Raw genomic sequence first — 27,937 nt, forward strand, 5'->3', positions numbered from 1 at the left:
GAATTAATTCTCTTCAATAAAGGAATTAATTCTCTTTAATGCTTTTATTGTGCTGGAACAGCATGATGAGCATGTGTACAGGGCATTCATTGACATCCGTTCACCACATCATTGCTATTGAGCATCATTTACTTTTGCATGTAAATATCAAAACACTTCTTGTACCATTTTGGGGGACACATCAATAGACCAGTGGTGGTCTCAGTTATAGCTGCAACCCTGCTACCATTTCTGTCAGTTGCTGTTTTAGATGTCTTCTTGGGTTTTTATGGCTCATTGATTACACTTAAATCCACCACAGCTCTGACAACTTAGTAGAAAAATAATTTCTTGTCTCCAGTTGAATAACTTGCATTTTATTTCTTTTACCTTCTGGAACATGAGCAGTGGGAGAGAGAGAAGATATCTGCTGTGCACAGCTTCCCCTTGGTCTCAGTCCGTCTGCCAGAGAAGACATTTAGTGATGTGCTGAATCGGTACTACAGTCAACCTCCGCTCCTCTAAAATCAAGTTTTGTTTGCTGCTCGCCTGTCAGTACTCTTCTTATTAGGTCTGAGGTCTTGTTGGTTACCTTGTATTAATTTTTTTGTAGGAAACTTTTGGACACTGAAGATGAACTCTCTGACATCCAGTCGGATTCAGTCCCGCTGGAAGTGCGGGACTGGTTAGCTTCTACATTCACAAGAGAAATGGGAATAGTGAAGAGGAGACCTGAGGAAAAGCCCAAATTCCGGAGCATTGTGCACGCTGTACAGGCTGGGATTTTTGTAGAGAGGTGAGAGCTTTGTTTTCTTGTTACAACAAGTACTGCATTTAACCACAGTGCCTGTCATTGGAGATCCTTTAAACGGTGGGATGAACCTGAAGCAAATCTTTGAGCCAGAAGTTATGCTTCAATTTCTGCAGCCACTCTATTTTTCTATACAGAATTCCAGAAGAAATCTCTAAATTCGTAAAATCTCCTAGGCCTTGGAAAATTCTGGGGATGAACTAAATGGCTTTGTAACTTTTACACTAAATTGTACTGAAGACTGTTGCAACATTAAAGAGTAACATACCTGCAAAGGGGTTTTTCTCACAACGTCATAAAAGATTACATAAATCTTTGGGGCCAGACCCTTAGATAGATTCTTCTTATTTCACGAACTGTGAAAGACAAAAAAGATAAACTGTTCCAGTATGTTTTTAAAGGAGTGCTATTTCTTAATATTTTATTTGTTCTTTTAGGATGTACCGAAAAACTTCAAGCATGGTTGGTTTGGCTTATCCAGCAGAAGTCATAGTCACATTTAAGGTGAAAGAAGTTTAATCATTGTGGAATTTGAATGTATTTGCACTTATGTTTAGCGACTTCTAAGGTCAGATGAATATTTTTCTTCTGAACATACCCTAGCCATAGTTAGTACTACAGAACTGAGCACACAGAACAGAGAAAATAATAGTTAAAATTCAAAAACAACATATGATTCTGATTAATTGCGATTTAATTTAGATTGCATTAGAGCAATAGAATGAAATTTGTATAGAAATTCTTATAGAAATGTGAGACAGTTTTATCAGTTCCCAGTGGTATCGTAATCAGCGTCTCAGACAGCAGCATTTGTTTCTTTTTTAGGAAAGAAAAAGGAGATAGTATTGGGATAGAGCTAACAAAAGAAGCTGAAGCTTATGGAACAAGTACAGTATTTGCTGTAAATTTAAGGTATTACTCTAGTTCAGCCAAAAGATGATCTTTTATAGTAAGCTGAGTTCCGATGTCTATGAATGCAATTAAAAACTGGTATTTCTTGAAAATGAAGTACCTCAACTTTTTCCCTGAAAGCCAAGCACTGTTATTCTTAAATTGCTTTATGGTTAATGACATCAGTGTTAATGACATTGCACAATAGCCTGTTTGAAGGGTGGTATTCAGATTATCTCCATAAGGTTCTATAGACAATTTGTACTGAGAAAGTTAAACTTGAAAGATTAAGACCTTTGATGCAAAGCATGCAAAGTTGATTCAGTCATGTTGCAAGTATTTTATTCATAACTGACACAATTGTTTTCATCATTAATATTGAAGTAGCCATTAATGTGTTATCTACATTAGGAGTTTGAAAGAGTTGGACAGCAAAACCACCAAACTCTCCCTCTTCCCTCTGAAAAACTCCAAAGTATCTTTTCCAGTGATTAAATGGAAAACTAGCTAAATGGATGGAAATGTAATGTTTTTGGGTTGTTGGGAGTATTTTTTTATTTTTGTGTTTTTTTCTTTTTCCCTCCTCTACAGGATGTTGATAAGTGGTCTTTTGATGTATTTGCCCTAAATGAAGCGAGTGGAGAGCACAGTCTGAAATTTATGATGTATGAGCTGTTAACCCGATATGACCTTTTGAGCCGTTTCAAGGTCAGGAACTAACCAAGAATAAAAATATATATGCAAGAATACATGTGTCAAATTTAAAATACAAGAAACCCAGCATTGAAATGTTTTTCTTTTATTGTACAATGCAGTGCAGAATTTCAAAGAATATGGCAAATATCGTAATATGCCAATAGTTCTACCAAATGAGACTTCACCCAGAACATGCAAATTTTTCTGCAGCCCAAAAAATGGAGAGCTGTGTGTACCCTTGTCATGTCATTTGTGTCACACAAATAGATTATGTATACAGGCTATTTACTCAACAGGCCTGAATCAGTCTCCCAGCTTTACGGACCAAACATTGCTAACAAGGCAGAAAACCGTAGTTAGTCCTAAATACTTTTTTCATGGTCTAGATCTTAGTATGTTGATCACCACTGTGCAGGGGCTTCAGCTGAATCTTCCTCTCCTAAATAATCTGGGGTGATATATAAAGAGAAAAATTGCTTTTCCAAGGTGTTTGTAGGGTTTTGCAATACAATATAGAGTCCTTACAGACAACTTTGAAAGGCTGAGATAAAAAATGGATCACAGTAATAAATTTATCATTATTATACTACCAAATGAAAGTTTTCAAAAGTTTCAAAATCTCTTCACTGAGAAAACTCAGTGTTTCTTTTGAAGAGGCTGTCTCACCCTGAAATTCTTTGAATATTTTAATTTTAGGCTGGTAAGCCAGCTTTTTCCAACAGGTTTTATGTACTTGAAGTCAGAACCACACCAGGGCTGCCATTATAACATAGACATGAAGTACACAATGCTAATGGCAGAGTGGGCTTAAGCCCATTCTCAGTCCCATTGTTTGCATTGCAGGGTTTTTAAATAAAGAAAAAATTATTAAGGGAAATGTAATTTCATTAAATGAGTGATGTGGTTTATCCCCAGGCAGCAAATAAGCACCACACATTCACTTCTCACTCCTCTCCCCAGCAGGATGGGGGGAAGAGAATTGGAGGCGTAAAAGTGAGAAAACTTGTGGGTTGAGATATGTACAGTTTAATAATGATGGTGATAATAATAATATAGAAAATTAATATCTAAGAGAGAAATAAAACCCAAGAAGAAATGATGGGAATGCAGACAATTGCTCAGCAGCAGCTGAGCGGTGCCCAGGCAGGCCCCAGGCAGCAGCCCCCACCCAGGCTCGCCCAGCCGGGTGTTGCTGACCATGGGGCCGTAGGGAGCGTTGTCCCTTGGGTCAGCGGGGCCAGCTGTCCCGGCTGTGTCCCTTCCCAACTTCTTGGGCACCCCAGGCTACCCAGTGGTGGGTGGGATGGGGAGCAGAAAAGGCCTTGACTCTGTGCAATCGCTGCTCAGCAGTAACTAAAACATCCTGGAGTTATCAGCTCTGTTTACAGCACAAATCCAAAACATTGACCCATACCAACTACTATGAAGCCTATTAACTCCGTCCCTGCCAAAACCAGCACAATGCAAAAATAAGTGGGACCAGATTGTACCTGTACTTCACATGTTGCCTGGAGGAAGGAAAGTCGTACTACGAGATTAAAGCAAACCTTGTCTCAAGCAAGGCAAAACTGGTGAAGAAAAGGAGATAATCCTATTGTTAGACTCCTATCTGTCATGCCTGTATTGTATGTGCAATCTATGCATTCCTGGCGCAGACAGACACATCTTGAAAACCATTTGGTTGATAGCTCTACAGTGTCTTGTGCATGGTGTATGTAGAGAGATATAACATCTACAGAAATTGTGTGGAGACTCACTGGTGCATGTATGATATTAGACCTTTACACTTAAAATTTTTCTTTTTTTGTTTGCTCACTAGATTCTATGGTATATTATATGTAATTCATTCATTGCATGCTTGACTTTGCAGCTGTTGCAGGAAAAACACAATTATTTTAATGTTTTCTTCTCTGTAGATCCCTGTTCCCAATCTTATTTCTTTTGCTGAAGCTCTTGAAGTTGGTTACAGCAAATACAAAAATCCCTATCACAATTTGATCCATGCAGCTGACGTTACTCAAACTGTGCATTACATAATGATTCACACTGGCATCATGGTAAGAAAAGTATTGTGAAGTTCAATTTACTTCTTTTCTCAGACTCTGCTGCTTTGAATAAATGCGTACATGTGTCTTTTCTAGAGGAAAAAGCTCAGCTGAAAATTTTGCAGAGAGAGATTCAAAACTACTATTCAGGCTGCAAACTTTATTTCATTTTTACAGTTCTTCCAGGCTAAACTTCTCTCGATGCAGAGGGAACGAGGAAGAAAAAAATAATCCTTAAATCATTTTTGCTTTTCATCGCCTGGAATTAGGTATTTTATATCATATTTACTGAGATAGATTTGCAGGAGTGGGCAGGTGAGAATTTTTTACTTTCACATCAGAGCATGGGAGGTGTGATCAGGCAAGGAAGCTTTAGTATCTGCAGAGGTCCTGGCTGTTGAAAGATGTACTGAATCAGTTCAGGCTTAGAATATCATCATGGAATGGCTTGGGTTGGAAGGGACCGTAAAGACAACTCAGTTCCAACTGCCCTGCCATAGGCAAGGACGCCTTCCACTAGACCAGGCTGCTCAAAGCCCCATCCAGCCTGGCCTTGAACTCTGAAACTGCTTTTTCCTTTAGTTTTTAACCTTCTTTAGGACCACTCTTGCATACTCCATATGCTTATAGTAGGCAGGCTATTGCAATTGCCTTGAAATATCACAATATTTTAAATTATTTATTTGGGAACTGAAATTAATCTGTGAAAGCATTTTTATTTCTAAACACCTTAAATTTAATACCAGCAGTGGAAATCTCCTCACTATCAGCTTGCTAGGCAAAAGTAAATACTGACTAAAAGAAAATGGGTGTTGCTGTCAATGGCTTTTTGATAATTTGTCTTCACTGTGAATACAGTTGTTTAAAAAAACCCCAATGAACAAAAAAACAAAAAATAAAACAGCTGGGAAGAAATAGTGTCTGATTTCTGTTTGCAGAGCTATGAAACAAGTCCAGAAGACTTTGGAAAGAAAAAATTTAGAGGTGACTCTGGATGTTTTTGCTCCTATATACACAATAAATGACAGTCAATAACTTATGTTAAGCCTTTTCTCACTTAAAATGCCTTTGGCTTCAGGGTGGGGAAGGAAAGGTTCCCAGGCATTACACATTTTTATTCTACTGTTTGAAGGAAACATTTTGCTTCTAAGAATCAATTGTTTAAAGCTGTATGTTAACTCCAACACTACTTAACTGTAGCCCAGTGTCTTCACCAGCCAAGATTCCTTTTTAGATTGAGAAGTTTTCTTGAGAAAGGACTTCCATATCAGACTGAAGCAGAGGCTAGACAGTTCTTGCCAAGAGGGGTCCAAACCAAAGTTTTTGTATATAATATTCACCTATAAAAATAATATTTTAGTAAAAGAAAATTCTTGAAGTTATTAGATTGCTGTTGCTATTCTACCCTTGTCTTCTACCGTAAGATTAACTGCAAGAGTTAAGTGATATGAGCCATGTCTTTGTTGCACGTATACACCTGGATCAGGAACTTAACAGGAGGAAATCCTTTTGTCTCATTATAACCATTCCTCTTGTCCATTGTATCTGTGCCACTCTGCCCTTCAAAAAAGGCAATAGCATTCAGATTTTCCTTCTGATGCCAGGACAAGGTTCCAACTTCCAGAGCTATCCTATTAATTTTGGGATGTTTAGCCATTGATTAAACCGCTTTGAAAGACACTTTGTTTATCTCTGAACACTGAATGAAGGAATCCGTTTCATATTTGAATATCTGCTATTTCACCAGCTGCACGTGAGTGTGAGAAAGGCCTTTCCAACACGAGTTTTACAGTATTGGCATCTTAACCTTCTAACTGCCTTTGAGGTGGTTTGGACAACTATTTTCAAAAAGGTTAAGGCTTTACTGCTGCAAAATCTCATTAATGTTGCAACACTGCTACAAAATATTTCTGTAAAATTAGTCCAGGTTTAATTCACATTTTAATTGCCAAATTACGATATTGAATTGTGATATTTCCCTGCCCATAGCAGGGAACATAGCAGATGATCTTTAAGGTCTCTTCTAACCCTAACCATTCTATGTTTCTATGGTTCTATGATACTAGAAAGTTCTTGGAAAGATATCTAACTAGGACAACACTTAGTCAAGAGTGCCTTCAAACAGATGTACTTGCCAGGCAGAAGGAACATTTATGGAAATCAGTGTTTGAAAGAGGGCCTAGTGATTCTGCAGCTTGCAAAGTATTTCTCTCCCAAATGTCACTTGCAATTTGAGAAAGCATCAGTATCATGAAAATGTTCTATTTAACTTGCTGGATTTTTTTTCCCTGTTGCCTCGTTAACCCTCCAGTACCCGACTCAGTAACAATTTGGCGTTTGCTTCTCAAGCCAATAGTTTTCAGAGCATGTCCATTGTAATACTTTTATTTTTTAACTCTCCTGTATCTCTGATAAATACTTGGATTAGAGTAAATCTGATGAGATTCTAGATCAAATTACTGTGGGGTTTTTTTTTTGCAGATTGGTTTGCACTTTGAAGTTTTTGTGCTTTCATTGTCTCTTAAGGACCTGATACTGATTCCAAATCTTGCAAAGGGTTGCTATCTTCCTTGTTTATTTCTGAAACACATACTGAAGCAAATGTTTCCAAGACCTGGGGTTTAGGAAATCTTTTGCATGGTTCCTGTTGTTGAGGTCATATGTTTTGTACCTTTTACAGGAAGCTGGAAAACAGCCGTATTTCCACATTTGCCAAAAAATTTTGGCTAATCAGAGTTTATGCTTCTCCACAAGCCCCTAGAGAGATTTTGGTGAAGAATAACACATATTCAGAGCTGCTGTTAAAGAAATAAAATAATCATTATATTTTTCAAAAGTTGCTGTCTATCTTAAGAAAGAAGATCCGGCCACCTCAAATCAATGTTAGAATGTTAGATATCACAGATGGCAGACAGTCTATTAATCCTCCCAAGAGATTAAATCCCAGATGATGTAACTGAAATGTATAACTCAAGGTTACGTTTATGAAGTTTTCATCTTTATAAAGGTTTAAGAATCCAAGTCCCAGGGAATACATCTTGTAAAGAACTTTTGAGTCATCGATCATCTTCCCACCATCCCTTTTCTCCTCCCACGTACCTGTATTGCTCAAAGTAAAGGAAAAAATGTCTTTACTGCCAATAAGTGCATTGTGAGACTCCATTTCTTACTCAGTTTTTAATCCATCATCACTAACAAAAAAATAGTTTCAACTATTATTATTCAACTATTATTCAATTATTATTATTCAACTATTTCAACTATTCGAACTTGTAAGTTGAAATGTATCTATTTACATGTAAGCAACACATAGTACTTCAATAGAAGTTGCAATTTATGTTATCTATTACAAATACGAGATGTAGTATCTTTCAGGAGGGAAGCAGGTTTCAGCTCTTCTCAGTCTTGCAGACCCCCAGATACTCATTTTTCCCTCTCCCTTTCAGAAACACACTTATTAACTGTCTCTCTAAGAGTTTTTTTCTACTTCCTTATAAATTCTTTAGCTGAAGTAGTTCTCTGGTTTGATTACTGATCTCAATTTTGACTGTACAGCTAGTGTGTGTGGAATACTTGCTCTTCTATGTATGAATGTATGAAGTCTCTGCATAGCCCATGGATATTGTTTGTGAGGAATGTTCTTCTGCCTGTGAATGCATTGTCTAGCAATTATTTTATTTGCTACAAAAGCTGACCTTTGAAAAGTCATCTTAAAGAAAAGTTTATGTTCAGCTTTCATTACTAATAATTTCTGTGTTTCTGTTCTATTTGGTATGTTGGAAACATGGTGAAAGCCAGGACTGGTCATGGCCTGGTTTCTTGTGACACACAATATGATGAAGGTCATTGTTTCCATTTTTAGAACTGCTTACAGTACATTCTCATTCCTCTGTCTGTGACCTTTCTAGACCTATACTGCTTCTCCAGCAGCCAGTACTTGTTCCTCAGCAGCCTTATTTTGTCACTGAATGACCTACTTAATTATTCTCACATTGCTTATGAATCTTGACTGTTTCCTTTCTTCTTCTTTGAAAGAATAACAACTATTGGCAACTTGTACTACATCTGACAGCTTATACATTTCATATCCATTCTTGCACACGTATGTGCATATTCAGATGCATGAAGTTGAGATCATTCTTTGATCCTTTAGTACAGAAGCATACTTGTATGCCAGAAACATCTGAAATATGTGAGGAAATGCTTGACTGGCACTTGACTGAATCAGTCCTATGATTGTGGGGGTTAATTATCATATGATTTTTCTACCCCCATCTTTAGGTGGAGTAAATTTTCTCCTCAAGGACTTTTTATCATTCAAGAAAGAGAACTTGAAAGAAGATAATAGAGGTTATTTTACAAACTGAGCAATACTGAACGGCTTCATTTAGCAAGAGTTATGAAAGGGCTCAAAACTCAGGGTCTGCATTATTTTGTATACATGACCTACATTACCTTTTGTTCTGTGTAACTTTATACTAGCCTTGTGCACTTTTTTTTTTTTTTTTTTTTGCATCAGTACAAAGTATGATAAAATTTAGAAGAGAAAAATCTCCCACGGGCTTAATTTTAGTGCTATGTACACTAAAATATAGATAATGCTAATTTTGTACCTTCAATTTATTATTAACTGTATCTATAGTTTACTCAAAGAAAAATTATAACCTAAACTTCATATTAGGTTTTTTTAGATTAATATACCGTAATTTGGCAAGTGCCATGGGTAGCTAACAGATTAGATACTCAAAGTAGTTGCAGAGTAAACTGTGTAATTCTTTTGATAACTTCATATATTTTTGGCTGCCAATATTTACTTTGCTAGTGACCACAAGGATGTTAACTTGCTCTCAGAGAAATCGTAAGTACAAAGACTTGTTTAATTGTATAATAGTCAAGTGCTTTGGATATACAGTTATCTGGAGTAAGACAAGAGGAAAGTTTATGTAAGTTGAAGGTAATGCAAAATATATTCAGCACTGTAGGGTTTAATCTGACTTCAGCTATTATCAAAAATGTGACTATGATTTGTTTTTCTTTTACCAGCACTGGCTCACAGAACTGGAAATTTTAGCAATGATCTTTGCAGCTGCCGTCCATGATTATGAACATACTGGGACCACGAACAATTTTCATATTCAGACAAGGTAAGTGAAGTGGTCTCCTAAGAGTCACATCTGGAGTTTGCAGTTCATTGAGATCCTTGCTGAACTGTTTCATAACTCTTATTACTAAAGCCAGGAGGTAGCCATGTCAATCCTGATTTTACAAATTGCTTCCTTGACTTCTGTACAGTTAATGGGATCACTCACATGATCAAAAACTGTAGAAAAGTAATGAGATAGCTCCATAATGTCTGAAATAATTCCGTTTTGGGGCTGATATATCAAGAGAAACTTCAAAAAGATCCAGAACATGCAGAGGATGGACTTGAAACCCCCTCACCCCTCTGCTCACTTAAATTCTGATACTGCTGACTCAAAAACTTCTTCCACTGTATCCCCATAAAAATGCCTTGTCACTTACAGCAATGTGCTTACATTTTGTTTCACTTTGTGTATTAAATTTAGAGGGTCTTGGTGCAGAGGGAGAAACTTTCAAGTACAGCTTTAGAAATACCTAGCACGAGCCCTTTCCCAGCATGTTTTGAAAGCAGATACACAAAGGAAATCCAGAAAGGAGTCCAGTTTGAAAGTTAGGCTAACTGCATTCTCCTGCAGGTGCAGCATATCACTCTAGCTGCTGGTCCCGTAGAAGAGCATATACTTCTCTCCCTTAAAATATTTTCAGCTTATCAAAGGAAAATCCCTGACCAATCCATTACTGAGTGAAAAATGGTACATTTGATACTTAACCTAGTACAAACAACCTTATTTTTCTCTTACACTAAGCTATACTTTGTTTTTAGTATCCTCAGATGAGGAGTTAGCTTTAGCTGCTCTTTAAAAAAACAATCAGCATAGCACTGGCATATTCTAATAAAACAGCTCAGTGCTAGAAATATTATTATTTTGAACAGAATTGTCCTCACACTCACCTATATGGATAAATTCCCCAATGGTTACATTTAAATTTAATCTATAGCATAGTTGTTCTCCAAGATGTGGCCTTCAATAATGAAAAAATGCTAGATTTGCAGCTGAAATAAGGACACAATTCTTTTCTCCCTCAGCATAGTCTGGCTAAAAATAAACTTCAGTTTGTAGTTCCAAGTTTATATTAGTTTTCTATTTTTGTCCTTAATATTTTGCTCTGAAGTATTGCAAGAGTGGAAAACTAATTAAGCTGATAGTTTTAAATTTTACTCAGGCATATTTGCAAACAGGTATTTGTTATGTGATGTAGCTCATTCTTCTCTCCTCATGTAACTTGGCCCTGATGTGCCATCCCAGACTGTGATTCCAAGCTTCTTTTGCCTGAGGAAAACTGATGGAATGAATGGCTGCCAAAATCATAGGAAATCTTAGCACTGCTTAAGCCTAGTCATAAGTAGCTATGTTGATCAAAGTGTGCTTCATAAACATATGTGATTGTCATAACAGATTTTCCCATGATTTTAGTTAGATTATGGTTGTAAACATATTGATTATTGAGGGTGGTTATGGTTCGTTCCTCTAACATTCCCAATCCTATTTAAATTATTTAGGTTCCTTGGTACCATACATGACAATATATACTGTTGCTCAACAGAACAAGGGGTTGAATTTAGTTTATTTATGTCAGAGCAAGCTGCACTGCTAAATCAACACACCTTTCTTCTAGTACAGACTTGTCAGTGGACCAAATTGAAATATTCAGGAATAGTTTTGTCAGAACAGAATTGTAGCAGAGAGGGGACTCCTGAGGTTGCCTAGCAGGTCAGATCAGGTCTTGGGGAAACAAATTCCCCAAGAATTAATGGTGTTTGAAGCTAAGTATGATAAATCCATGCCACATCAAAATTTGTGAATATCTCAGTGTAATTTTGGAATTGTACATTAGTCTTTGATTAGGAGGGAAAGGATACTGTTAAGTGTGCTAACATTATGTTATGGGTATTTCTTTAGTAAGCACTTGAGTGCAATCAAATTGCAGCTTAGCATCTCTACCATCCCATTGTAATGAGGCTCAAGGTTTCTGTGTTTTTCTGAGAAAAGATGGTGGCTGTTTAAAACATATGAAATGGAAACTTTTTAATACTTTATTATTTACAGCATCTTCTGATAATGTGTAGCATGGGCCAAAGCACTTCCCTCAGAGCAGGGGGAGTAACTTCTTAATACCCATGCTATGTGTGGAGCCCTGCTGTTGGTGAACATATTGCATTTTAAATGGTTGTATTATGTTAGTGTACTCTTGTAACCTAATTAGAGCATGTCTGATGCTCTGTTATCCTATCTACAGTCAAGAAGCTCAAAGATCTCACAAATTTTTGCCACAGTTAGGTCATATCAATAAAACAGCACACATTTGAAAATATGACTTTCCCACAAACACTGGGAAATTTGGCATAATGATAATTTTTTATGCATTTAAGATGGAAAATTTATCAGTATTTGTTACAATAGGGACAAATGCACGTAGTTTGATATATCTGTATCTACCTCTATATATGTATCTATAGTCAATGTTTCTCATGGAGAATGCATATTCCTACCTTTCTCAGAGTCATCATTGGAACACTTTTACAAAATCTGCCTTTTGTCCTCCACACTAGGTCAGATGTTGCTATACTGTACAATGATCGTTCTGTTCTTGAAAATCATCATGTAAGTGCTGCTTATAGACTCATGCAGGAAGAAGAGATGAACATCCTCGCAAATCTAAACAAAGATGACTGGAGGTAAGACTTGCTGTGACATTCAGAAATACTCCCAGTATTTAAAAATAATAAAAACCACCAGGCCTTCCCTGTGGAGTCTATTTTAAGATTTCAAATTACAGGAAGTTGACACTGGAAACAGTAGTGGATATTAGAGCCTAGGGAAGGCTGCTGTGTTGTTAAGTACTGTTTGGGAGACTCCATATAATTTTCCAAGTGAGGTTGTGCATTTATGAAGCACAGTGCTGGAGTGTGTGGACAATGCCTCAGATGAGATAGCCCTTTAGGAAAACCACAATGCTGCCTGAGCTAGGTTGCCTTTGTCCAACATAACCAGTGGGTTGAAAACACAATGAAGGGTCACACTCTGCTGCCAGGTTGAGCTCTACTGCCCCTGGGATTTCAGCAGAGTCACGTCTTGGTTAAGCATTAGAAAATGAATTGTCTGGACAGTCCAAAAATAATAAAGGCCCAGAAGCACTACAGAAATTTCTTTTTCTTCTTAATTTTAGTGTAATACCTGAAGAAAATTTGGACAGCTGAAAGCAATTGATATATCACAAATAATAAGACCCGTAAGGCTAAAATTCAGGTGTTGGATTAAGACTCTCTCCATTATTAAAAAGGAAATGTTATCTTTGTATATTGTTGATGGATACATATTGCATTTAAAATTTGAGTTTTCTGTGTGTTTCTGTAAACATAGATATTATTCAGCGACCTTAAAAAACCACTTGCAGACAAGTGGACTGTGACGTTCAGAGAGATATGTTCTGCTTCCAGGAAAGTCTCCCACTGTGAATGATGCTACCAGGAGTAACAAAGCTAAACACTGCTTTACTTGTATTTTCACAAAACTATACATTTTATGAAGGAATATGTGAATACCAGATCAAATTTTGCTGTGGTGTATATTTACAGGTGAAGGACTGTTTTATGTGCTAGATTATAAGATTTTACTTATTTACATGGTGAGAACACCCCTAAATAAAGCATTTATTCAATGTAAGTCTGCTGGCCCTTCCAGGTTTCAATTAATTATTATTCTGCACATGTTTTAAAAAAATATTAAAAACATTTATAATTTTTTTATTTAATACAAAATGAGAGAGGAAGCATACACTTTTTAGTTCTCTTAAAATAATTCTTTTCAGAGGATACTCATTTGGATTTAGTTATCAGAAGGTTTGTGTTGCACATTTAGTTCTGTAGAAATTTCACCAGAAGTAAGTAGGAAACTTCATTGATAACTGCCTACACACCTAGATTTTCAATGCCAACATGAGCCAGCCGTGCTTCTCTTGAAACTATTTGGGGCCTGATAGTTTTGGGGCTGATAGGCTTCTGTGACCCTATTTTTGCTTGTCCTAACTATTGAGCATGGAGAAAATGATTGTGCCCGTACAATGCCATCAGAAAGTCATATTCTGTCTTTTAAAACCATAATTTTAGAGGGAAAAGTATTTCCAAATCTTCGGACATGTTGCCTTGAGTACATTTTTTTTGAAGTGGAGTTGTTTCATATTGCATCCTACCAGAGAATGCTTCCATGTAGAAAGGGGCTGCAGATGAATTTCAGTTCAGGAGTGTTCCACAGATGGCTTGAAAACACTTATGTGTGTCCCCAGTCCTGGCTTCTTCATTACTGGAGACCACCATAAATCAGTATAGTTTAGGAATACCTGCAGCAAGATACAGTGGCTCCAGCTGATAGAAATCTGGCTGCCAGCTAGTACAGTTTATCCCAGTCATTCCCTTTCGTTATGTCACTGAGGAAAAGAGTAATACAATGAAAACCAAATATTTGCCAATGGAAAGAGGAGCCTGTCGTTTCCAGGTTGTGATGTTTGTATGTACTGCTATGGTGGACTGCAAACAAAATAAAGGGGGGAATGTGATAGGCTCTCTTCACATTTCTGAAGCACACACTTCTCTGCATAGATTTTTTTGGGCAGGTCTTCCCACAGTTCTTTGTCCAGTTCAGTTGTGGACTGTTTTCTCTAACTTTTGTTGCATTTTATTTCTCTGTGGTTTTTGAACCTGTGATAAATTACCACGTTCTTTTGGAACTTGCTCAATCACATGCTGGCTCTGTTTTCACTTCCTTTTCAATCTCTTCTCACTGTAAGCCAATTATGTTTTCCTAGAAGATGTTTAGTTTTTCAAATTTTGTTTGTATAGAGTGGCTACACAGATTCTAGTATATGCAGCCAGTTTGAAGCTGGTGAGATTTGGCAACAAGAGAAAAGTAGAATTTATCATCTCTTTTTGGGCATATTCAGTACAATGTAGAAGAAATTTATGAATGGACTAATAAACTCAAGAGTCTAAACTAGGAAATTCAGTTCTATGTTTTTTTATTAGCTCAGCAATTGCAGTCTGTACTTTGAAGCCAGCAGTAAATTCCAAAGTGCTGGTCTGTGCCAACCTGCACAACCTGTTTCAATGTGATAGTTCAATTTAGAGGGTCAGTCATGGAAATGACAGTTTCCTGGTCTTCATTCCTAATATCCAGAAATTCCTGTTACCCTGTCATTTCATTGGTGCAATGATGGATCTGGTAGCCACTTACCAGAAGCTCTTATTTGAGTGAGTTTCTTGGATCTATACTGAAACTCATGCTGGTAAACTAACAGTTTTGAAGGTTGCACTGAATCAAGTTGGCAGTAAATTGAAATGATAATCTGTTCAACTTTTTAATATACTTCCTGGCACTGATTAATTTCTTTACTTCTGTCATATCTATTTTCTTCAGTTGCAGAAATTTCATTTTTCAAAAATTTAACACTGCTGACTATTAAAACTGAGGTTCTGCTAATTCTAGCAAGATGAAGCAACATGACTGAAATTACTTTATGGTATTCCATTTTCTCTTCTACATGTTAACATTAGGAAGATAAATGTGCTAATAAACTTCCAGCTTCAATTAAGTCTAAAACTTAGGCTTCTGGTCTGAGCTGGGGAACACTGCCAGCATTCTGAGGATGATGTCCTTTGTGGATAATGCATGCAACATTCATAGTAATTTTTCAGTCTTTTCTCAGCTCTGAAAATACATTCTGGTCTTTGATATTATCTTGTTTCTCTCACTTAGTGCCCTTAAATAACTAAAGAGGGATCCTCATTTGTCCCCTTTTCTCTTTAGCTTTACCAGATTTCCAGTGTTCCAGCACCCCGTGTAATATTGTTATAGGTGGTGGGGCAGTATTAATGTCTCAAACCATCCCAGTCATAAGGCATACAGTGATATATTGCCTGATTATAAAAGTAAGATGAATAAAACAGCATGTATTCTATGTAATGCATAATGACCAACATTCTTTCACAAAGTCCCTTGGGATTCTTCTGGCTGAGGATTCCTATAATTTGAAGACGAGGCTTATGTCTTCAGTTCCCACCTCGCTTTTGCTCATCTTAATCTCTTCCTGAATTTTTTGATTAGTTTCCAGCTGACTAAATGTCTTTGTCATTGACAAATCCAGGTAAAGCTGGTTTCTATTTATTGGTTAACTACTTTTCCGAGAAATTCATGTTGCCACTCCTTGTCTCTTTATTACAGCATTGTTCATGTAATTTTTTCACATAGTCTTGCATCTGTGTTGTTTTACAGTATCCTATCCATAGGACTTATGGCTATGGGGAGGGTTAAGAAAGGATGCCAGCACAGAACATGACAGTTTACTTAAGTGGAGATGGTAGACTCAAACTCAGTAATCTTCTGATTTTGGGCCTGAAAGATTGCCATGTGCTGTACGTGAATTCTGTTACCACTTCCCTTCATAGCAGGACAACATCTATGTGTCTTTTTGCCATGGCAGCAGGTATCTGTATTATCCTGATGTTTGTAGTTGTGGACTGCTTAATGAAGATTGGGAGGGATTTCTGTCCAGGAGTCACCTAAGAGACCAACTGAGGTCTCCTACAATATGGAAGTTGAGACAGTCTTTTTTCCCTGGGAAGCAATTTGGTAATGGGATCAGTCCAAGAGTAACCTTCTGTGCAACGATAGCAGATGAAGTATTTCTAGCTCTCGTAGAGCTTTATCTACCATTTCCCCATCAGATCTCAATTTTCTATCCCTCTAATTATGGTGGATACAGGCGCAGGTAGTTAACAACTGCAGGAAACTCTCTTTTGCTGTAAAGCAGATTATTAGTGGTCTGAAATCTTCAGAAGTGTGTGACAGCATAGTGCTAGACTATTTGATCCTTATTCAGGTGTTGGAGGTAAGAATTAGGGTTTTTTCTGCTGCCGTGACAATATGAATAAACTGAAAGTGTGGTTTTGCTTCTCTGTGTGTGTGTCTTGTGTAGAAGGGGTGAGATGTCTTGTGAGTAGGGGTGAACTTATTTCTGATTACTCTAAAAAGTTCAGACATTGAAAGTTCCTAAGAAAATCTCCTGTACAAAAGAGAAGTGATAATTATCTCAGTCTTAAAAACAACAGGGTCTAACAATGCAGATCCCTCATTTTTCTTGTAGTGTTAGCTGTTTTTTTTCTTTTGTTTTGCTTTTATTTTTTTAATGGGTTTGACTGTTTTTGAAGGGTACACTTTCAAAGCAATGTGGAGGAGGAACAGTTGGGATGCAAAATAATTAGTATCTTATTATGAGATCAGATAAGGTAAGGCATTTTCTAAACACAAGTTGCTATGGCTGCATATTATTGAGTAGAAGTGAGAGCATCGAGTCTTTATCCAGTTACATTAAAGCAAATTGGGAATAAATACATAAAAATCAGTGACAAATATCTGCTTAAATATGTAATTAATTGGGATCAAAAGCAGTCTTGATAGTCTTAATAAAAAAGTATTCTAACAGCCCTAAAGAAAACTGCAAATTACCTCTTTTAAGTATAGTCCTTTGAAAGAACCTGCATGTTTTTTGATTTACCTAAATCAAACGTATGAGTACAATTTGAAAGATCAGTGAGAATGACTAAAGTAGGATTTTACTGTTGTATTTGATACTTGGACATCCTTAAGATTGGGGGTGTGCTCCTGAAGGTAATATGGTACCTGATGAAAGGTTTAATGAGGTGAATTGTTCCCCATATATGTATAAGCAGGACTTGTCCTCCTAGGCCATTTAACAAACATGTAAATAAAGACCCACTGGACTCCTACATGGCCTATATCCTTCTACATCAAGGAGATAGAATTTTCTAAGTCAGTAATTATTGTTGACAAAATTAATTTAATTTCATATTCACAACCAGAATTAATACACTTTTTACATGATTCATGTTTTATTAGTTTCATATTGACTTAATAGAAAGCTGATGGACAAGCCAACATCTCTGACCATAATACCAAGACAGAGATGAAATATTAATCCCAAACTTGTTCTGATTCATAAAATAGATATTACAATGGTTTTGGAATGAAAGATTGTTTGTCATAATGATCTTATATTGATATAATGTTAGTATTTCAGATGCAATACCTCTTGCTCTTCTGAGTGTTTCCTCTCACTCTCCTGAGTGTTTCCACAGCCTTCTTCCTAGGTTTAGTGTTATGCACACTCTTCACTAATATGAGGGCAGTAATAATGTGCCCTGTTGTATGGTGGTAAGCCCAGAGAACAACTTGTTTTTTGAATACTCTACCGCTGGAAAAAATAAGGAATTACTTATAATGGGTGAGAGAACTGCATGTAATATTAGTTTATGCACTAGGAAATAGGATTTACAAAACAGTGTGACTCTGAAATAATGATTGCAGAGTACATTTTCTGAGGTACACTGCTTTCACAGAATCCCTTTAGGATACAATGTTCAAGTTGTTAATAATTTATTTAAATGCTTTTTAAAACATAATAAAACCCATGATGTTGTTTTGAAAGTTATAAATTAACAAATACTGCTTAAACAAATGTACCATACCTAGAATAAATGAATTTTAATCAGTCGTTTTGCTTTTAATTATTCTTAGGGAGTTGCGTAGCTTGGTCATTGAGATGGTCTTGTCTACAGATATGTCGGGTCATTTTCAACAAATTAAAACAATGCGACACACTCTACAGCAGGCACAGGGGTAGGTTATTTTCCATTCTGTTCATTATCTGTAGTCTTTCAATAAGCTCATATTCAAGAAAAGAATTTAAATAGTTGCTTTTGTTTTGAGATAATTGGAGCATGTCCTTGAATTGACAGGGTAGACAAAGCCAAAGCCATGTCTTTGATTCTACATGCAGCAGACATAAGCCATCCAGCAAAATCCTGGGAACTGCACTACCGGTGGACCATGGCCCTGATGGAAGAATTTTTTCGACAGGTGCCATTTTTAAAATCCTTTAATAAATCTAGTTCAAGAAGCAATGGTTACACGATTAAATATTTTCTTAAGTCTACCAGCAGGGTTGCTTTGGTTGTGATTGACAAGCATAGTCAGGAGTATATATTCTTTGTTCTTCATACATATCGCTGACATTATTTCAACTTTTATGTGTGTGAATAAGACAAAGTGGTTATAGCTCTCTATCTGTTTCAGCTGATACCAAGATTCTGAGTGTTGTAGTGGGTTTTTTCCTTCCAATTATAATATAACTTGTCAAGCTGTTTTCATTCTGTAGACAGAGATTTATATATGCTTTGAATTATAAAGAAGCACCAGAAGGGTAGGATGAGAGAAAATAGGAAGAATACATGTTCAGCAAAGAAGGCAAAAATTTGTCTCCATTCCACATTTCAGAAAGCCCTTCTACTTCTTTTCCTTGCTGGTATTTGCCATGCATATGCCACATAGATCTGAAGGTGTTGCTTTCATAACAGCCTGAGCCAAAGCCAGAGGTTAGACAGTACCATCCTGTTAATGCTGTGACCATATATCCTAAACCAAAAATTTAGACACACCTTTGTGAAAGTCTTTGTATTTCTGTGCAGTACTGAATTCCAAGGAAAACCCCAGTAGGTGTTGGTGTCACTGCTGCCATTTTTTGACTCACCTCAGCAGGTGAAGCAAAAAACATTTCTCCGGAGAGAAAATACTCTCTCTGTAATCAATATTTGCAACCATGCACATTGACAGCATAACAGTTACTGAAGTACAATTCATAATCAAAATCCAGCTTAGGTATGACAATTTCTAGAGTTATGCACAGATTTTAAAAAGGGCTAATACAGATCAGTGAACAGTGTATGTCTTGCTCACCTTGATTGTCTTGTTTTTCTATATGTTGACATTTTCAAATCAGATTGGTCACACTGGATAAAGGGACCAGAGAACAAAAAAAAGGCTATGTTAAACCATGAGGTTCTTAGACCCATCTGCCCTGTAAGGTTCCTGCTCAGTTCCTGGAGATTCTTCATAAGAATTCTCGGTAGGAAGCATCAGGGCATCCTTGATTCTGGGCTTTGCAATGGGGAGGCAGACTGGAGAGATGGTGCCTTTATCTAAATAATGAATGGACTGAGTTTTGTGGAAATTAGGGGTACTCATGAGTTTGTATCTGCTTCTGTCAATGGAAAATTTGAGGATTTTGAACTTGAGAGCAAAAAGGAGGAGTAGTTTACCCAAGAAAAAAGGTCATAAAATGACCAATTGTAATATCATTTTAGACACAGAGAGGCAGACTAGACAGGGTGCATGGGACAGTGAGGCAATGTGTCCAGCCAAGTGGAGGTAGCATTAGCAGTAAACAGTACCACACTGGTCACTGAATGCATAGGACCAGCTCATGTTTTAGTTGTTCCTTTATCCATTCACTAGAAGAAGTGACTGGATCCCAAGAAAGCTGCTCAAAAACTCGAGAAGGCATTTAACAATAGAACAAGTAAAACCATATATATGTGTGCAATGCAGCAGTATAAAATGTGAAAGCTTCCAGGCTGCAGAGGAGTGCATCAGAAACAGAATTCTTTCCATGTACTGCTAAGGACAGTGCGTGTGGAGTAGCTCCAGCACTTTTAAAGTGTGGTGAAGTAGCAGCACATGTGCACTGAGCAGTGCAGACACAGAAGGTCTCCTACTTCCTAGATGCACTGGCTTGTTGTGTGTCCTCTGGTCTGTTGCTTTGAGCCTGTGTGATAGAGATCTCCGGGATTTCCAAATATGTGCCAGCCAAGATGATGTACTCCAAATGTATATAAACCCCCTTAATTCCTCCTCTTCTTTTCTTTAAAGATAGTAATTCAACTACTTCTAGTATGTTACAGGAAAAGCAGTAGATTCTGAAACACCTGATACAAATCCAATGCTTTCACAGGCAGCTTTCAAAGTAGTGAGCACCAGCAAAAAAATGAACATTCACTTCGACAAAAACTTTGTTAACTGCAGCTAATGGTTAAAATATGTCCTAGTGTTAACTTCAGGAAAAAAAAGCCAAACCACACTTTAAGTTTAAAAGCAACAACTACAGAAAGTATATTGTAATACCAAAGAAACTCTGAGTTGCTTGTTTAAAATAGAAATGCAGCCACCCATCTCAAATCCTTAAAAGTAAAGAAATACATAGTTCAAGTCACTCAAAGAAGTATCACAGCACCTATAACACTCTACTCTCAGTCTGAATAGATCCAAAGACACTAAAATAGTTAAAAGTGAGCCGAGGGCCTGGACAAAGAATTTTTTTTTCTGTTTTGATCTGTATCTTGTTTTTAAACCTCATTAAATTCTAATGACTGGTTTAAATAGCAGTGCTGTGTCCATTATTACAATTTACAGTAGTCTTAGACTTAAGTGACACTTAATTAATTAATATGCAATAATAAATTAATTAATATTACATTGATTGCAAAGCAATTCATAATTGCCATAAAGAGCTACTTGAAAACAAATAGAAATTCAAACTCATCCATTAAATAGTGTGGAATTTTCTCTTTTTCATACCTAATGAAGAGAAGATTGCAACATTTATGTTACTTTACAAATCCTGTATTAAACTATGCTGAAATATTTAGAACTAGCCCAATTTATATGATATTACAATCTGGCTCCTGTATTTACATGGAGATGCCACTCCCACTGCTCCTAGTTGCAAGTGTTCATGTCTTCTTCTATACTCTGAGTTCAAATTATTAACACTTGCATATAAAATGTAATGGCCATGGTGATAAAGCTCTCCACTTTCACATGAAATGTAATCTGCGAGCTGCATCTGTTCCTGTGGCTGGATTGGTTTTACTGCTTTTGTGGTTCTACACCTTTCCCAAATATACTCCAATGATACATGATGAAAAAACTAAGGAAGGTCGATACTACCCTCTTCATCCATCAGTTTTTGTTTTCCCAGTTTTCCTTGGGAAAATGGTATGTTCATGTAGTGCTCCCCACTGAATGTTCATGTAACAGCACTGTCCCTGACAAATATATAGGTTTATTTGGCTTGCAAAAGACTAGGTTTTCCTGTATCTATAATGTCAGTGTGTCTGGCAGCCAGATTTGTCCAGGAACACAAATTATAACCTCCTTTGAAAGATGTCTTTTCAGGGTTTTTTTGTTCCACTAGACTTTCTTTTTGAGGTTTTGCAAATCAGTTGGTCTACCATGCTGAAAATGGAGATACACCCTCCTGTCTGTTAAGACTGTTGCAACAAAAAAGATTCTTCTAATCTGCTAACTGTTGAAAACATGTCGGAGCTAGGTTGTACAAATCGTCCTTGTAATGAAACTGAATTTCTATTTTTTGTGGCTTCAGCAGCAGAGAGTAATGCCTTCTAGTGAGAATAAGCTCAAGTCAATTCATACACTTGACCTGAGTAAATCCATTGAAGGATTTTTCTGTGTTGGATGAACCAATGTAATAGAAGGAAACACTCAGCATTTGGCATACTATTACAAACATGTCTAAGTGTCTCTAGTCCCATTACATCTGGGATCAGCAGAACTAAATTGTGAATATTGAAGGACTTAATATATTTTAAATCTCATTGGCAGATGCTTTGCTGTTGAGGAGAACTTGATTGCAGTAGGTTTCTTTACATAAAATTTGCCAAATCTAAGTTAGAATTTAGCCTCTTACTTTTAATCAAAATTTGAAGATTTGAAGATTTGTCTGTCATGTTTTTGTTTAGGAATATAAATTAATAAAGTGTTACGTTGAATAAATACTAAGAATATTCAGATTTCTTTTTTCCCTCTGTCCCTCTATCAAATATATGCTTATAATATTAAACATTGTTGTTTGCAGGGAGACAAGGAGGCTGCTTTAGGTCTTCAATTTTCCCCTCTTTGTGACCGCAAGTCCACTTTGGTAGCTCAGTCTCAAATAGGTAATGACAAGCTGTGTTTTCCTTTTTCTTGTCTGTGTAGGGGCATGTAAATTCACAAGGACATTTCATATACCCATTTGGAATTTTAAATGCTCAAAATTCCATTATATGGAAAGTGTTTCTTTGCACCTATCTATTCACCAAGCTCATGTGCTTTTACAGCAGAATGGTGCTGATCTCAAAAGAATGTGATGTAATTTCACCATATGTGATGCCAAGGAGGAGTAGGAGAGGGATTAACCAAGGTTAATCCAGCTTCTACTGTACACACTTTAGAGATCATGTCCTCAAACTGCTTATCTCTTGCTCAAGAACTCACAGGTCTGTCTCTATTATAATCTGAAAGTACCAGTTTGTAGATGATCTCAACTTAGAGATAATTAATATATCAGATCTCTGGACTGCAGTTAAGCCTGTCAGTGTGTCAGGTCAAACTACAGAGGGTCAAGCCTCCGTGGGTTGACAAGGTTGACTGCATTCTGTCACTCTGCATATCCTTTATTCCATTTAACTGGGAGTTTGTAGGCAAATATGCTTGAGCATCATACTGACTGCAGGAGAGAAGCTGGATCCTAGACTGAATCACTGTTGCTCACCTTCATGCTGTGTTGCATGGTTAGAGCATAAAGACATCTGGAAATCCATTGCTAGCTCATGTTTTAACATATTTTTTTCTGTTAAGTGCTCAGTAGAGAATAATGCTTCATTCTCTCACTGTGTCATTCCATACCGTGATGAGCACTTTAGAGTGTAAAAGACATTGTTCAGAGCTGACATCTCAGAACTGTGGGATGAATGCTGTCTCCTAAGGATATTACTTGTTCTCTTCACTGATTTGACAGAACCCTCCTACACACTGTGAAATAACACTTTACCTCCACAGAATAATAAACAGCAATTTGAAATATTAACTCCTTGGCAAGAAGCTCCGGATGGTAAAAGAGACAGCATGACTTGTAGCACTCTGGCTCAACAGTAGCTTCCCTTCTATTCAATAATTAGTACTCATTTCAAATGGTAGGTGTGTTCTGCAGTGCATAAAATTTACAAGAAAAAAAATGAAAAGCTGCAATTATTAATACCTACTTATATCTATACAGCTTCAGGTGTTTTTTGTTTAAATTGTGCTGTTTTGTTCGAGGTTATACTGGCAGTATGTAGTATATTGAAATGGGACTACAGTTAGAAAATCAGCCTGATAGCAAGTATTTATTTTTAGATTTGAATCTTGTAGAAATGTAAAACCTGATTTTCTCTCTTCTTCTTCTTTAGGTTTCATTGATTTCATAGTAGAACCAACATTTTCTCTTCTTACTGATTCAATGGAGAAAATTGTTATGCCTCTTATAGAGGAAGCGACAAAATCTGAAAGTCCTGCATTTGGGACCCCCAGGTATGAATATACTGCTTTGTTATTGAACTAACAAAAGCTCACATAATAATCCTACTGGCGTCATTCTCAGAGTTATCTCAATTATTTGAAGTTGGGGAGGTAACAAACAGCTGTGCCGTGTTGCCACCCTGTGGGGCTACGTTGTATTTGCAATGTGCTATTTTACCCCATTGACTGAACAGTTGTGCATATAAAAAGGCAAAACCCCAATAATGATCAGAATAAACATATATAAACCATGATACTGATTTCTGCAATTTTTTAATATAATCTTTGCAATAGGCTATTGAAATTCCTGTACCTATAAAGCAAACTATGACAGTGTAATCTGAGTGACTCCTTGCTGAAAGCATTGTTGAATAATCAGATACTACCTTTACAAATACTGCCTCTGTTATATTTTTATTTCATTTTAAAACTGTAATTTGAGCTTTCACTGAGGTTACTAAATGATAACTCTGCAAGGCAATTTTTAATTTTCTGGGCATTACTTAGGTTTTAGTAACAAAAGGGTGAACCTAGCTTTTTCCTATATTTTGGTTACTAGAAGCAAGTAGAAGTTACTAGAAGTAGGTATTTATGACGGTGTTCTTCGTGTTTTGGGGGACAGTGCTAAACTAATGTATTACCAATGACAAATTTGTTTACACCCTCACTTCTTCACAGATGAGTGATTAGCAGCTGCAAATGATTAGCAGCTTCAGGCTGCATTTTTGGTTGATGTTCATGAATGAGTGGTAAATGACAAAGGGCTTATGATCCATGTGAGATGGAGGATAAAGGGATTTTTCTTTGTATGGAATCAAGTGCCACACTTACGAGGAGAGTGGAGAGCCTATAGCATGACAGAAAAGTCTGAGCCAGAGAATTGCACACACATTACTGAGTGGATGCTATGAGATGGTGCCTGGAAAACAATAGAATTATAGCCTATTCTTTCCATTGCATCCCATTCAACATCTCTGGAGCACATGGAAGTTAGAGTTAACTCTTCTTGTGAAGTTCTCGTTGGTATGTTCACTGCAACTCTTTTCTGATTAATGGAAACCCATTTGTATGCATATTAATATCTCTCTGTGGTAGCAATGAGATAAACCATGCAGCAAAGCTGAGTAAACAAAACCTAGTAAGACATGAGTACTCACACAAGGTTGGAAATAGGTCTTATTTTTTAATTCTAAGGAAAAAAGAGCATTCATTCTTTTTTTTCCACCTTTGCATGTATATGCATATACATGTATGAATAATTTCACTTCTACGTACCTTGGGTGTAAAGTAGCTGCAGTCTCTATTTAGTGGATTTTAAAGCCACTATCTTAAATTCTGCTTTGACTACACTTGAAGGTTTGTAGCTTGAAGAGAATTTTCAGCTCAAGCAAAACTTACCTACAGTATGCTTCATACATGTCAGACTTTGTGTCTTCCTTTTTCTAAATGGGTCAAAAAATAATGATCAGATGTCTTTCCTGTAAGACCCAAAGATACCATTCACTGTTCAAAAACACAGCTAAGAAACTGCTCCAAAATGGCTGAGTAAACTTTCCTTCAAGATTGCATTACAAGTAATGTATTTTCAGCTGTCACATTTTTTCAAGAATTCCCTGGAAAATGGTCAGCAAGACATCTTGTATCTTAGGCACACTCTGGTAAAAACTATTATTTCAGGTTAGTTCCTAAGCAACTTGATTCAGATGAACTGTTTGTGTATTATTAAAATTGCCTGACTGTGTTCATAGTTTGGGGTTTTTTCCCTCGTGCAGCCAAAATAGTTTGGGAGCAGTAAGCAATGCTGAATCACAAAGACGACCTGGTTTTAGAAGTACAGGTGATGGAGGGACTCACACAGAAAATTCTCTAGCAACTGTAGACCTGAGAAGTTTCAAGGACAACTTGATGAAGATTATTCAAGCAAACAAAGAAAGATGGAAAGAATTAGCAGCAGAAGGTATGATATGTTAAGGTGGAATGTTTTTATAGGTCACTCCCTAAGATCTTACCTACTTTCATTTTTTAATTTCTATCAACCTGTAAAAATGCATAGCTGTCTTGTATTCATATATTTTATGTCTTAATGTTTGTTTTAGATGCTCCTGTTCTGGTCTCCCAGGAGGTCTAAAGAGGTGTAGGTGGTTAGGGGATGAGAGTAAATCTTATAACCTGTAAGTCTCTGTGCTGCATATCTTATCTTTAGAGGTCTGGTTTAGAAATGTGCATTCTTGCACATTTAATTGTAACTGATACTGACATCTGCTTTAAATGCCAGAATCAACAATTCAAAGTAGTGTGTGCTGTCACATTTCTTCAGAAACATGGAAGTTGTACTTTGCTATTAGAAATGCTATTTGTTCCCCACTGTATGAAACAAAATTCAGTATTGCAGGCTTCTTGGGACTATGCTGTGGGCAATTATTTAAATGACCCAGTGGATCTAAAGATTTGGGCAATCACTGCATGCATTAGGCCCAAGCAAGCCAAAAGTGACTCTTCGTTTGCCAGTAGATAGTTAATAAAGCCAAACCTGCATCAAGCATCTCAGTTCATAAACCACACCTGAAAATTGTCTGGAGTTACAGTTACCTGATTGAAATGTTTTGTGATAATTGTTGAGAAGAATTTATAGCTTCAATTCAGGTGAAGTGAATGACATTTGGGAATATTTTGTCCACAGGCTGTGTTATTTCCTAGCAAGTACCTGGAATATTGCAGCGTTACATTTCACTGCTGAGACTGGTCTTGCTATACATGACCTGATACTGACAGCTGGGAATGATATACTGGAACCCAGGGCTAGCCTTGCTTTTCATCCCATCATCCAAATCAACATCTTCTTTCTCAAAGAGGTGTCAGACAAGACAGAAAAACAGTGCTGAACAGTGATAAAATCTAATTTAGTGCTAAATTGCAAATGAATATTCTCATTAGGAGGATATTAAGGATAAGCTTCTGTATGTCTTTTGTGACAAAGACTTGACAGAGTCAGGTGGAAGGGGCAGCTGAGGAGAGGATTCCATTAATATTGTCCCTTCTTCATGAGAAGCTTTATATAGCCAATTGCTTCCTTTGGTCTTGCCCAACTAATACTGGCTGGTCAAAAGGACAGAACTGCTAATTTGCAGTGGTCAGTAATAATAGAAGACCATCAGAGTGCCCAAGGCCACTTAGCTATAGCCTGCAGAGTTCAAGCAGCCCTGAGCTAGTGAAAGGTCCTTCAGTGTGGAATAATGGAGAACTTATTGTCTGGAAGTTTGCCATTTCCAGTTATATATAACTAACCAGTTTGATTCTGGTACATGAACTTTTTGGTATGTTGTTTAGGAGGTGCACAGTGCTATCAAAGGGCACGGTTTCCCCTTCATTCCTAGTGCTTTGTTCTGCTCTAGAAATTACCAATATATTTAACCCAGTTTTACTGGACTGTTGACGGGCATTGAAAACACAAAGCTACTTTCAGCAAGAGATTTAAAAACTATTTTGGGTAAGATTGCAGTCAATATTAATTGGAGGCCCAGGAAAATGCAAGAAGCTCTGACAGAGATGTTAGTGTTCAAGACTCCATGGATTTTGTTGAGATTGTGGTTGTCCTAACCTTCTTTTCTTCCATCAACTTGACTAATGAAGCGTGTCTAAGTACTTCCTGAACAGAATTATGGAACTGCAATAAAACATACATTAGGGAAGCTAATGGGTAAGTGTAAATAGCTGGTGTTGAGGCCAGAGTGTGATGAACAATATTGTCTCTGTGTGATTGTGGCTGAATCTGGTTTTTTGAACCACTCTGTGAGGAAAAGATTTATAGAAATCTGCTGCCATAAAGAGGCTACTTGCAGCCATGTCTGCAGCTGCCTGGAGCATGGCATAGAGACCTTCAGGGTGCCTGATTAGCCTGTAGAGGAAACCTTGTGAATAATGCAAATACTTTTGAGTACAGATTTATATTTTTTTAGTAAACAGATAGTAAGGGTTTTTTTAATTAACAGCTGTGGGATGAATTATACAGGTGGTGTGGAAGTTATATTTTCCATTCATTTGAAATGGAATATCTGGGTCCATAGCCCATATGTGGGCCCTAAGGACTGCTATAAAAGAGTTTTTTGCTAAGTAAAAATAGCCTTCTA

General features: G+C 36.9%; 1 protein-coding gene across 1 annotated transcript in view; it reads left to right on the forward strand.

Annotated features, from left to right (window-relative positions):
* Window positions 1–674: 674 nt before the first annotated feature.
* Window positions 675–27,937, forward strand: part of PDE1A (phosphodiesterase 1A) — a gene marked incomplete at its 3' end in the record, with an annotated part of 40,946 nt that continues 13,683 nt past the window's right edge. The window contains exons 1-11 of the mRNA XM_082285486.1: window positions 675–775; window positions 1,228–1,294; window positions 2,273–2,389; window positions 4,294–4,434; window positions 9,466–9,566; window positions 12,116–12,241; window positions 18,153–18,254; window positions 18,374–18,494; window positions 22,348–22,429; window positions 23,702–23,822; window positions 25,583–25,767. Coding sequence (XP_082141612.1) covers window positions 690–775; window positions 1,228–1,294; window positions 2,273–2,389; window positions 4,294–4,434; window positions 9,466–9,566; window positions 12,116–12,241; window positions 18,153–18,254; window positions 18,374–18,494; window positions 22,348–22,429; window positions 23,702–23,822; window positions 25,583–25,767 — 1,249 coding nt within the window. The 5' untranslated portion in view covers window positions 675–689. The remainder of the gene's footprint in view (window positions 776–1,227; window positions 1,295–2,272; window positions 2,390–4,293; window positions 4,435–9,465; window positions 9,567–12,115; window positions 12,242–18,152; window positions 18,255–18,373; window positions 18,495–22,347; window positions 22,430–23,701; window positions 23,823–25,582; window positions 25,768–27,937) is intronic.

The sequence above is a fragment of the Coloeus monedula genome, assembly GCF_965178545.1.
Source record: "Coloeus monedula genome assembly, chromosome: 7".
Classification (NCBI taxonomy): Eukaryota; Metazoa; Chordata; class Aves; order Passeriformes; family Corvidae; genus Coloeus; species Coloeus monedula.